Here is a 13051-nt window from a genome sequence, read left to right as displayed (position 1 = left end):
AACCCCCTTCTCTTTGGGGCTCCCGTCTATGCTCCTTGCTCCATTCTTTCCCCCTCCAGGACCCCTGTCCATTTCGTTCCCACACAGTCTCCTCAGAGGTGCAGTGGTGAGGTCCTGCTCGCTCTTCACTCCCCAAATGCCTTCGAGGGAGCCCGTCCCGTAACAAAAAGCAGTCTCCTTTCCAGGCTAAGGTAAACAAGGGTCAAACACAAAGGGGATGTTGTACATGATATTTATTTGTTTCACTGCAGTTCACAGTTCCCAACAATATACAGACAGAGTCTTTATTCACAGTGGGAATGCAGGGGAGAAATTCACATTGTGGGAGAGCTAGCATCACTGGACACTGACTATCAGGCCTAGGAGTTTAAGGAAGCACCTCAGGGGAATTACTCCTTCGGGTAGTGACTCACCAGCCTTTCCCAGCAAGGGGCTGGGGGTGGAGAGGAAGCACATCCCTGTTCCTAACTTGCCTACTGGTACTTAGACATTCAGCCACCACCAGCCAGCCTGATTTACAAACCAACCAACACATATAAACACCACACCCAGCTAGAAGAGAGTAGAGGCCAGGCAGGTTCCAGGACCAGAGTCCCTTGCTACAGTTGTGCTAATATTTACAAAGCTATTTACACACAAATACCATTAAGCATATACAAACTGTTCAAAGGCTCTGGCATTAATAAGGAGAGGCCCAAGGCCCAGCCTCGGGGTTGCAGCTACCCCTGAAGAGACTGCACAGAAGCATTGCACTGGAGAGAGAGCAAGAGAAACAAGCAGTGAGGAGCTGGGCCAAGAGCCCAGGGTACAGAGCCAACCACACCCATGGTTCATGTTCCCTTTTAAAAGGAGGTGCCAAGCTGTGCCCTTTTCTCAGCACTAAGACAAGAAGAACTGGAAGAAAACAAAGGGGACGTACTAGCTGGAGGAGAGAAAAAATGCACCAAGCAGCAGCCAATTAGCCACTTTAGGGCTACAGCTGCTTGGCTCTGCCAAATGTAAAGGGCCAGCCTGAGAGAGGCATGCTGGGAAACCAGTTCCTATAAGAGGGCACCCTGCAGTGGGAAGAGTTAGTAGGGACCAGACGTCACCAAGGAGGTGTTGTCACTATGTCACAGGAGGCTTTACGGACACACTCCAGAATCGGCGCACAGGCCATTGCACGCCCTGAGACACAGAGGTTACATTTCAAAGAATTAAAACATACTGGGGACAGATCCGGCTTTTGGCTTTTGCACTGGGAGGGAGGTCAGGGGAGAGTGATAATATAAAGCCTGCCGTAACCCTCTCTTGATTCTGGGGCAGCTGTGAGTAGCACAGGTCCCCACTGTTAAGTCAGAGCAGCCTTCTGGCTATTCTAACTTATGCTACCTGGTGATGGCCACAAAGGACCAAAACTGCAGCTGGGGATCAGTTCAGGAAAGGGTCTCCTGGCTCTACCCCTTGCCTCCAGCCCCTCCTCCTATGGAAGAAGCAGGGGGGTGCAGAAAAGCCTTTACACCATCTGAGGAACCACTTCACACTGGTGAGATATTCCTGGGGCCACATATCCAGGCTAGAGTCTGCCAGAGGCACAGCACAAAATGGCTGCACTCCCCTGTACCAGAGGATCTGGCCCACTTCAGGTAACAAATGTGCTTTGGGATACAAATGGTGTGATGTTCTTGTGAATACTGGGCATGTTTCTATGGAGCTCTGGGCCTGCAAACAAAGCAAGGGGAAAGGGCGACCTAGGAATGGGAAGCCTCTCCACCAGCCACTTCAACCCGGTTGGGAGGGGTAATTGGAATGGGGGTGTGGAACCTTTCTCTTCTGGAGCGCGCATTCCCAACCTGCCAAGGTCATAGAGGGCTGGACGGTTCAGGAGACTGGGAACTGGACATGGAAAAGGGGAGTGCCCTGGTGTCTGTAAAATAAAGAGGTAGGACAGCTGGTGGAGCGTCCATGACCAGCCCTGCCATATAGGAGCCAGGCAGAGGCTCCACTACAAAAATACAGAGATTAGTGCAGAATGGCAGGAAATGCTGGTTGGACACAAATGGGAGCTTCCTGGAACCAGTTCATAAATTAAACATACAAAAATATACACATTTCTATTCACAGCTCTACCTCTCTGCCTTCTCATTGCCATGTTACCCAGAAGGAAGCATGCAGGCAGGGTGTGGGGGGGAAGGGGTCACACACAGTTGCTCCCATTCCTCAGCAAGCGTGGTGGGGACAGAGAGAGTGCTCAGTCCCCACTCCCTGGGCACAGCGGACGTCCTGAGGAATCACCAAGCAGCTCCCCATGCCCCATCTAGACCACACGTCCACCTGGCTATTGAAACCTGATGGGCCAACATGCTAGAACTGGAGAAAGAGAGAAAAGTCATCAGCCAGGACTCTACTAGCCCAAAGTCCAGATAGGAGACCCCTGCCTTCCCCATGTTTCCCACTGCCCTTCTGCCCCTCCCCAGCTACCATCCCCTGTCCTTGTCCTGCTCCCAAGATTCCTCCAGTCCAACTGTCATGTCCTAACTACCAAAGCATCTGCATGCCCTGACAGTCCACTCAATTTACGCTCAAAGGGATGGCATCCTGCAAATGCCAGCGCAGAAAGATCCCCGACCCTTGTCCATGAGGGGAGGGGCACTGCCTGTCCAACCCCTGTGACTTAGCAAAGGATTCCCTCTGAACTGTCTCACCTTATGAGGAAAATCAATAAACTTCAGCCTGGAGAGGAATCTCCTCACTTCCCCACGGCTGATTTTTGGGGTGGTCTCCCTCAGCGGCACCATTCGGCTCTGAGTAAGCATGGCCCACCGCAGGCCCAGCTTGCTGACCAACAGCAGGCCTGGCTGGTTTTCGGAGGTCGGGCTCGTTGTCATGGTGATGTAAAATGCATCTTTTTGGAGATCATTAATTCCAACTGATTGATAAAAAAGGGAGAGAAAATACTGGCGAACACTGAGAAAATTACACCCTTTAGGCAAAAGCTTATAGTCTTCACTCAGCCAAGATTCCCACTGACTTCAGTGTAAGTCATGTCTGGGTGGGAGTCTGTCTACAATGCAATCAGAGATGTGACTGAAGCACATGTAGACATACCCAAGCTAGCTTTGATCTAATTGGCTTCAATACCAGCAGCAATGGTAGCCCAGGCTAGCCTCTTGAGTACATACACAGGGCCCCAGACCAGGCTGTTCAGCTTGTGCTGCCATGGTTTCATTGCTACTGGTGCTGGAGCTAGCTGGATCAGAGCTAGCTCGGGTATGTCTACATGTGCTGCAGTCACACCTCTGACTGCAGTGTAGACAGACCCTGCGTAAGGACTGTGGATCTTTAGTCACATATAAATTTGGATAATTCTGTTCAAAAATCTTGAAGGTGAAAATCTGCAGTGGAAATAAATTGCAATGCAGATCAAAATATGAAGTTTGCGACTCAACTGGCATTTTTGAGTCTTACGCTGGCAGCTACGCATACTTGCATAATGTAAAGAGCCTCTCATCCCCAAATCTTAAGGCACCTTACAAACAGTAATCCTCTGTACTCCTGTAAGTAGGCATTTTAGAGAGACAAGGTGGGGGAGGTAATATCTTTTATTGTATGAGCTTCTGCTGATAAGAGAGACAAGCTTTTGAGCTTACACAGTGCTCTTCTTTAGGTCAGTAGGCATTTTATTCATTTTACAAATAGGGAAATGGGCATAAAGGGAGGGAGGGTAACAAACTTGTCCAAAGCCCCATAATGAATAGAATAATCTGAACAAAACCCAGGAACCATCATCTCCAATTCCCTGCTCCAACCACGAATTTACACTTACTTTCAAGGCAGCCATTTATTTCAACAGTGCTACGAATCTTAGAATCATTACACCACAGCAGACTTGGTTGTGGCATGTCTAGCATTGGGCCCCACCTCCTGGCACACCAGATTGCCAGTTCATCTAATCCCATATCTTGCCTCCTGCCACACCAGCCAGGCCATTGGTCCAACTGGTCTGGTATGCTCCCTTGGGTGTCCAGCTGATGCTCTTAGGAGGTAATTTAAACTCCCACATTCCACTGATTGTGTAATTTTGTATGGAGGCAAATCCAGGTTAACCATCAAAGGAAAAACTAATATTTAAACAAAGTACTTAATTTTCAATCACCTCTTCAAACGAATGAGGAGGAAGCAGAGCAGGTTCTACCACATAGCGCAGAATAGGTGACTGCCTCGGGCACAGTATTGGGGGCAGCAAGATGATTGGGTCTGATTACCCAGTTCAAGGTAAATAATGAATAACTCCACTGAAATCAATGGATCTACTCCAAAGTAAAACCAGTGTGATACCAGAATCAGGCCCTTAGTATTTATCATATGTTAAGAGCGATTTGGTGAGTTTTCTACTTGCCAGCCTATAGACCTGGTGTTGGGCAAGAGAGGAGGAGTGGGAGTTGAACCTTGGTGGCAGTTTTCACTGATTTTCTGTGACTGGCCTTGGTGGACACCGTGAGTCCTGCTTATTCTGAAGCACAGCAAGACCCCAGACCACCTCACAGCCAACTTCTCCTTCAGAACAGGGAAGGATTTTTAACATCCATTTGGCCTTCCTCAGTTTCCCTTTGAGATGAGACTAAGAAGCACCCCATGCCCTCGCATACTTACTGGCTGAAGCAGTCACTGTGTCTGTTACATTGGTGAGGTCCAAAAGGAGGGCAGGAAAGGTAGGGTGCAGGAGGTAGAGGTGGTGTAGCCCTGGATGCTTGTTTCTTGGGCCAGGCTCCTTTTGGAAAGAAAGGCAAAAAAGGGATGGCTACATCCTCCACAACAACTCCTGCTTTGGAAGGACTCTCCATTTGCTGAGAACCCCCATCTTACACTGACTGACATGAGCTACAGAAATCATCTGTGACCTGCTGCTATAAAAAGCTCAGTTCTTCTCCTGGATGGGCTCTCCTGCTCCAGAGAGAGAACCATTCACACATGAGGTCTCTCCCACAATGTTTTATCTCAGGCAGTCTCCCCTTTGATTGCACAGCTCTTCCACAGCAGCTGTCCCCAAACGGAAGAAGCTCTTTCTCAGTATGAAAAGGAGCCCCTGGAGGATGTCTAGAATAACGTGTGAGCCCATGCAGCTTCTCTATGGACTCATGCCGAGGGAGGAGACAGGCAAAAGAAAGAAACATTCTAAGAACCCATCTCTCCTCCAGCCAGGGAAAACCGGAGAACTAGCTGAGAGGACTGGGACCAATGCTGTGAGGCAAAGGGGCAGCAGGTGAGACTTTGCAAATGCAACAGAAGCTCAGGAACTGGCACAACCATCCAGTGGGCAGGGACCAATGTAAGCCCAGCTCCTAGGAGAACAAGTCACTAGAGCAAACAAGAATCCCTTCCTCAGGCTCCTGTAGGCTACTGCCTGCCCTGAAAGGCAACTCTGTAGAAGCCGTAAGGCAGCAGTTATCAACTTTCTTTATCTAGAACCCCTTTTGTGAGGCATTCCTCCTCCCATCCCTATGTCCCTTCACACCATGCCCTGGCACATTTCTCGTTCCTTTCCTTCACTCTCTCTGTTCTTTTTCCCCCTTTCTTGTCTTCCGTCTATTTTTTGCTTTATATTTTTAAAACTCTTTTTTGCTCCTGTTCTTTTCCTCCCTTGCCAGCCTCCATTCAGAAAGCTACATTCTCTTGGGTGTTGCCCTCCATTGGTGGCTTCATAGTGCCAGGCTGCACTTGCTCTTGCAAGCATGCTGAATAGCAGAAAAGGGAGGCTTGGCTTGGCAGGCTGCTGTCTGAGCTCGTTCACGCAAGCTCTTCATGGGGCTGTCTCCATTGAGAACTGTCACAAGTGCAAGTGACGGCTGTGGTTTTGATCCAAGATCATGCAGCTTTTTTTGACTCTACTAGTTCTCCCTTCCACACTGCTTTCCCCTCTCCTGGATCAGTCTAGCAGCCTGCCCACCAAGCTATGGAATGCTAGTTTAAGTGATTATGGAAGCTAAGCCCTGGAGTTCCTGGAAAACACACGTTTAGCTGAACGTTCACCCTCCCTCCGCCCCCCCCCCCACTCTTCCAAATAAAAGAGTTCTGGGCTTAGGAACACTGTATTCTTAGGAGGGAGCCCAACGGCACACTGTCCCAGTGACACTCGGACTAGGAAAGGCTTCTGCGGCATCCCACAGAGCTCTCTCACTGCTTTCTCCCCTAGACATACAGCAAGCCCTGCAGCCATTAGCTACAACCACTAGGGGGTGAGACTCAACTGCTGTAGACAATCAATGCAGAATTTAGATAGAACTGGCTTGAAGGCCTTGTACACTTATTCTTTCCCTTCACTCAGATACCATGGTGATGGCTGACTTTACCGGACCTTAGACAGGTGGAAGATTTCATTATGTTATTCCTCTTCATGTAGATGTGGGTTTGCGTAACGCCATCAAAAATGCATTTCCTTCACTTCTGTTCTCCCTCTTGGCCTACATATACTTCATTCTCACCTTGTCTCCCATGTCAAAAACTAATATGTGAGGGGTCTTGATTGCGTTCCACATCATTATCAATGACAGCATGGATCTGAACTGCTGAACAGGTACAGGGGAGCTCACATTTGTGTGGAGCCTACAAAAATGGTAGCTATTTATGGAAAAATATTAATAATCTAGTAGTAGATTTAAAAATAGACTATGTGTATGTGTGTGTGTACATGCACCCTTCAGAATTGAGAACCAAGAGACCCCCCATCTCACCACCCATCCCATATGGAAGGTTTTAAGTTCAGTAACATTGTAACTGAAGAAGAAATAAGAAAAAGGGGAGAGACTGAATACTCCTCAGGCAGAAAGCTTCCAAGTGGAAACAGGGCTCTCTCTCGCTTACCAAGTTTTGTAATGCAGGCTGCATTTCGTCAGCCCAGAAGAGAAAAACAGATTTCTTCTCCAAAGTCATCACTGACAGTGCATCAGATTCCTGCATGTGACACGGGAGATCATAGCTCCAAACAGGGAGGCCTGATTTACCATCCACCACCAGAATCTGAAAACAGGGAGGGGGACACAGCGTGAGCACCATGAGCCATGGAAATGGGAAAAGACAGATGATTATGGCAGAGACTAGGGACCTTACAGCTAGCACATACCCTGTCCTCTCTTCTGTCCCACCACAGTCCTCCCCAAGTGGTAACTTTCCCAGGATTTACCTTTTTCACATTGCCGTTGCTCTGAGCCTGCACCATGAAGTCCAGGGTTTGGTCAGCATTGAAGTAGCCAGGGGCAGGCTGGCTGTGAATGTTGAGAAAGTAACAGTGACTGGAGAAGCATGGAATATTGAGCGAGACAATGCACCCGCTTTTAGGTAATTTTCCCCTGATTGACACTCATCCCACTGCTATTAACACAGGATTTGCCAAACTAGATCAGGCTTTTAATTCACCAAGCATAGTCCTTGACTGGCAGCAACCATTTGCCGTTATATCAGAGGAGGGAAAAATAACCACAGTGCTCCTAAGCAATTCTTTAGTGCCATAAACACAGAGGGAAATTCCTGTCTGAGTCATATGGTAATCAGTTTACCATAATGCAGCCTGACATTTTATTACCCTTTCCTTAGCATGCACAACTACACATTTGTATTAGCAGTCATAAAATTATCCAGACCTTCTAAAATCCATCAACAGTTTTTGGTTGTCAGACTGCCTGCAGTAGTAAGTTTCACAGACGGATTATATGATGTATGAGGCATTATTTTTATCACATTACTCCTTGTTCCCTTATTATGGGCCAGTGTGAGAAAGAGTCACTGGCCATTTTTTACTAAACCCTTCTTAATCTTTAATAGTTCAGCTCAAGTCCCCTCTCACTCTTCTCCTTCTATGCGATATAATTCTAGATTTAGATCTCTTGCATCATATGTAAACTCCTGAGTTTTCTAACCATCTTGCTTGCCTCTCTGGCTTTTGAATCTGAGTTCTATCTTTCTTAAATTGGACAGGTCTGGACACAATGCTCCAAATAAGAGCAAGCAATTCTTCATACAATATCACCACTAAAAGAACAGGAGTACTTGTGGCACCTTAGAGACTAACAAATTTATTATCACCACTGTATTTTCTGTATTTGCTCATCCCCTTTGTAGTGCACCAAGCATGCCATTTCCTTTTGCATTGCCTCTGAACCCAGCACAGATATCTTTAAACTAGCATCAATGTTTCCCAAGTCATTGACCGTGGAGAATCCCGTATCTTCAAAGTACACTGGCATAAACAAGAAGTGGAGGCTACTTTTTGCCTGTGCGTGTTACTTTACATTTATTTAAGGTGAATTTCTTCTGCCATCAAGATTCCTGATTCCCCTGTGGGTTTGAATTCATCTGGCGTTTTCCCCCAAACTGAAAATATACTTTAGGTGTCATCCATCAGTCAACATCAACTCCCACTTTCAAATCAGTGAAAAGAAGAACAGGAGGACTTGTGTCACCTTAGAGACTAACAAATTTATTAGAGCATAAGCTTTCGTGGACTACAGCCCACTTCTTCGGATGCATATAGAATGGAACATATATTGAGGAGATACAGACTAACACGGCTGCTACTCTGAAACCTTTCAAATCAGTGGTGTAACAAACCAATTCTGCCACCACACTAATTACTGGGATAGCCTGTATTAAACCTTCTCTCTTCTGAAAATCATCCATTTACAACACGATTTTCGATTGCTTAACCAAGTTCTAGTCCACCAGACTTTGTCCCTTACCCTCTGGCTAGTGATTCTCCTTTATGATCTTAAAGGATCTTATCAAAAGCTGTTTGAAAAGCCAATAAAATTATATCGACCAGGCCACCTTTATCATTTATTGTATTTTGTTACCTTTTTCCAAAAGGGCAAGATTTTCCCTAACAGAAGCTGTGTGGGTTTGACTCGACTGAGTGACACTTATCCAAGTGTTTTACTATTCTATCCTTAGGCCTTGTCTATGTTGGGGGGCTGTGCAGATTCCAGCCACCAGTGTAACTGCACCGGTACAAAAACCCTAGGGTAAATGGGCAAAGCACTATAAACTGTGGCGCTTGTCCCTGATTGAACCTGGGATGCGTAAGCTGCACATTTGGAAACTGCAGCTTAACCTGTCTCCCCTATGCCTGTGCTTGTATGGCAATACTGGCGGCTCTAATTGGAGCCAATCTCCAATGAAGACAAGACTTGAGAATTGCCATCACTATCCTTAGTAGTGAAGTGAGGCTTCCCAATCTGTTATCCCCAGAATCTTCCTTTGCTCCCCTTACCAAAATTCTTTAGCCTTCAGGAATAGTTGCTGGGTTTAGATATTGTATGTCTGACACACCATCCCTCCTGCTGTTTCATGTGTGACACTTCCTGGCAGAGTTTGTACTTTGTGCTATGTTGTTTAAGCAGGGTTTTCATTTATTAAATGATATTCTTTTAGCCCTAATAAACTAATCCCCTTCTCTACTTTACTATGCATGTTTTGTTCCCCTTTTTACTCTTTGTATCTACCCACTGAGAAAAAAAAAACCGAACAGCTAATCTGGGCCTTTAGCACAGTGATCCTGTACAGGCTGCAGGATGATTCCATGATCTATGTTTCCACCTTTATCTTTCACTTCATCTTCACCATTTTCCTGCATAAGTTTTGCAATCTGCCCTTTTCAAAGTAATCACTGTATCCTCGTAGGTGTATTGCCATCTATTAGTACACCACACCCAACTGTACAGTGATCGCTATTGGTTAATGAAGATTCTACACTTGCCTCCTGGATAAATTCCTACCTGATAGTGAACAAAAGAACGGCTCTACTGGGTCAGACCAAAGGTTCATCTAGCCCAGTATCCTGTCTTCCAACAGTGGCCAGTGCCAGGTGCTCCAGAGGGAATGAACAGAACAGGTAATCATCAAGTGATCCATCCCCTGTCACCCATTTCCAGCTTCTGGCAAACAGAGGCTAGGGACACACTAAGTTCACAGTTGTTTCCACCTTTGTAGGTACCAAAACAAGTTTCTTGTTTATGCTGTCAACAAATTACTTCTGCCATCTATGCCCAGGTGTACATTCAACCAGTTAATACTGGGGTTGCTGGGGAAATCACCTGTTGTTATTGTCCCAGGAGATTTTGCAACTTCCTTAAACTCTTTGAGTGAAATATATCCCTGTGCAGAGGTCCAGCACAGAGCATATGCACCATCATCTCAAGGGGCTTAAGTGCTGCATAGACCACATGCTGGCTGCCTGCACAGGGACGAATTTCTTCCTTTCAACATACTAAGATGCACGTCACTCTTTGAATCTAGTATGTTGGCGATTCAGTCTGTCCCTTTCTTTCATTCCTTCCCTCTCCCATTCTCCCCTCCCCACAGCACTAACATACCGACACACACATGACTCCAGCTCCCGGGTATCCCTGCAAGCTTGGGGAATAATTCCAGATGATTCCCACAGGAGTGTGCGCGTCTGGAGGAGAGAAACAGGAAAAGGAGACACAGAAAAAACAAAAGGGTAGCTAACCTGTGAATGTCCTGCAGCTCCAGGTTCCAGCGGGGCTCCAGGTCCTCTCCTCGCAGCAGAGTCAGGTTGTGTTTTGTGGTGATGAGGAGGTCGCTGCAGTTAGTATCTGAAGCCGTCACCATCTGCAGGAACTCAACGCCCCCGCTGGGAGAGGAAGAAAGACAACATGAGGCAATTGGGCTTCCCAGGTTTTATTTACTTATTTAAATAAAAACAGCCAATGCCAAGCTCTAAGCGCCTTTGAATATGTGAGAGTCTAATCCACAGAGGTATGGGTTCTAGGTTTTTTCCTGTGACTGAATCCCCACTTCACCACCTCATCTAAATTGGGGCCTGCTGCTTTCTTCTTGTTTGCAGTCACACTAAAGGATTTCCCAGGCTCTGCTGGGCATTGAATCACTGCATGGAGAATAAGGGACATGCAGGGGCTACATGACCCTGGCCCACTCTGCTGTGTAGACAGAGCTGCTAATTTGGATTCTTAATGATTTAGAAACACACTTTTTTTACCCTGTGCAGGCATATTCCTATACATGTGTGGCTGTAAGGGGGGAACAAGGGCTCAGAGGAACACGAGGTTCCCTTTATAACACATGGCATATGCCCACTGCAATCACTGGAACAGGGGGGGAATTGAAGTTCTTGATGTCACAGGCATTGCCTAGGTGACTCTGATGGACAGAGATATTCAAGTGGAAGGGGAACCTCAAACAGTGCCCAGGCAGAACCACAGCTTAGCCCGAATGGAGAGACCATAACCCACCTGTAAATGTCAATGAGCTCTGATAAGTTGACAGATCTGCGCTTCTCCCACTCCGGCTCCTCCCGCTGCAGCACAGGAGGGAAGCTGTCACGGTTTCTGGCTTGGGCAAAGAGATCCCTCAGGGCGACTGCTTGGACATTACCTAACAGATACGTGACAAGGAGAGCAAAGATTGAGATTCTCACTTGTTGGATGACAGTCCTGAGAGCACAAGAGGCTGGGACCATTTGCCGGTGGATAGTGATCAAACAAAAGCAGGAGGAGAGTCTCGGCCTCTCCGAGAAGGACAAAATGTAGGAAGATGCGTAGGAGCATCAAAGGCTTTGGAGAGCTTCAAGCCACTCCAGTCCTAGGAGCTCCAAGCAGGTATCACTGTTCCTGCGCCATTTCCTACACTGGTGTGGGGAGCTCCCATCTTCTCCAATCTGAGCCTCCACCAGTGGAAGGCATGGCAGGAACATCCTGGCAGAGCTCACAGTGATCCCAGCTTTAAAGTGCCTTAGAAAAGAGATCAAATGGAAGTGGCAGAGGCCAGTGGCCCATCTTACCAAAGCCAAACAGGATATAGATGGCTCCGCGGCTGGTAATGTGGGCTTGGGGGCCGATCAGTTTTCCTTCTCCATTGATGCTGTACTTCACGGGGCCACCCAGAGGGTTTCCCGTCTTACCCGATACCAGGATAAAGCACAGGTCTGGCTGCAAAGGTGACAGAGATGCAGGGAATTCTGGGAATTGACTCACACAAAGTAGAAAGCCTCTCTGCCCCACAATGAAAAGCTCTGCCATTCCCTCCCCACACAGCAGCATGCATCACATGACAAATCATTTGGCATCTTTCTTCCTCCCTCTCACCTCCTCTATTTGATTTCCTGTGTGAGCTACCAGTCTTGGTCTAGTTCCTTATGTTACGATATCCTTGTCGCTGTCAGATTGTCAGCTTTCACTAGTGCTCTAAAACCACTTTAAAAACAAAAGCAGTAACTGCTAAAGGGGGAAGCACAGGAGAGAGCAATTCTCACGTCTCAGCCAGTGGGCAATGATTAATTTAACAACGACATTCATTTGTCACTGATAAAAGATACAGACAATGTAATTACTACTTGATACTGTTCTCCAGAGCAAGAGAAGGAAGGCAGGTTTGTACCTAAGGGGAATCTGAGGTAAGAAAACTACTTGGATGAAGGAATTTGTGCCCTTCCCCCACTACACTCTCTTTAGACCATGTCCCTGCTCGCCCTCCAAAGATTCAAGCCCATTCAGAGCTCTGGTGGGGATGTATCATACCTGGGTCTCTCCGATGGCCAGAACCACCAGATCTCCAACCTTATCCCCATCCAAATCTGGCAGCATGACGGCTGGTGCAGCCAGGGTCCCACTTGGCAGGTGGGCTGGGTTCAGTGTCCAGATGGTTTTCCCTATAGGAGGAGAGAACATCTGAGCACTGCAGCACGTCAAGAAAGCAGAATTCATGAGAATCCCCAGAGAGTCCAACTAAACCTTCCTGAAGGAGGAAGGGAAAGAAGACACTATCGCCCAACAGCATGAGTAACAAATCCAACCTAGAGCAAGTGGCCGTGGAATTCACACACAGTGGAAAGTGGAATTCTTTCCTCCCCATTGCTGTGAACTGCTTTTGAGTCACAGCCTGCCAATGCTTTGCTTTATTAGCGTTCTGACATCTCTATCAGGGTCTGGTTCTGAACCTGCAACTCTTCTGGGGTTCAACTGTCAGGATCAGATCCTAAATAAGAGAGGCTTTGCAGGATACCAGCTGTCCTAACTGGGAACTCATAGTTGGAGGGACAGAT

The 13051-nt window shown here is 47.2% G+C and overlaps 1 protein-coding gene across 1 annotated transcript in view; it reads right to left on the bottom strand.

Moving 5' to 3' along the window:
• Positions 1-218: 218 nt before the first annotated feature.
• The window catches only part of FAM234B (family with sequence similarity 234 member B), a 30034-nt gene continuing 17201 nt past the window's right edge, over positions 219-13051 (bottom strand). Inside the window, exons 5-13 of the mRNA XM_005308920.4 lie at positions 12528-12658; positions 11792-11939; positions 11244-11385; positions 10481-10624; positions 7160-7241; positions 6841-6996; positions 4633-4750; positions 2685-2908; positions 219-2349 (exon numbers count right to left, since the gene is read on the bottom strand). Coding sequence (XP_005308977.1) covers positions 2344-2349; positions 2685-2908; positions 4633-4750; positions 6841-6996; positions 7160-7241; positions 10481-10624; positions 11244-11385; positions 11792-11939; positions 12528-12658 — 1151 coding nt within the window. The 3' untranslated portion in view covers positions 219-2343. The remainder of the gene's footprint in view (positions 2350-2684; positions 2909-4632; positions 4751-6840; positions 6997-7159; positions 7242-10480; positions 10625-11243; positions 11386-11791; positions 11940-12527; positions 12659-13051) is intronic.

This window comes from Chrysemys picta, chromosome 1 (genome assembly GCF_011386835.1).
Source record: "Chrysemys picta bellii isolate R12L10 chromosome 1, ASM1138683v2, whole genome shotgun sequence".
NCBI classification, from domain to species: domain Eukaryota; kingdom Metazoa; phylum Chordata; order Testudines; family Emydidae; genus Chrysemys; species Chrysemys picta.
The sequence above is the reverse complement of the archived record's forward strand: the minus strand, read 5'-3'. Positions and strand labels throughout refer to the sequence as shown.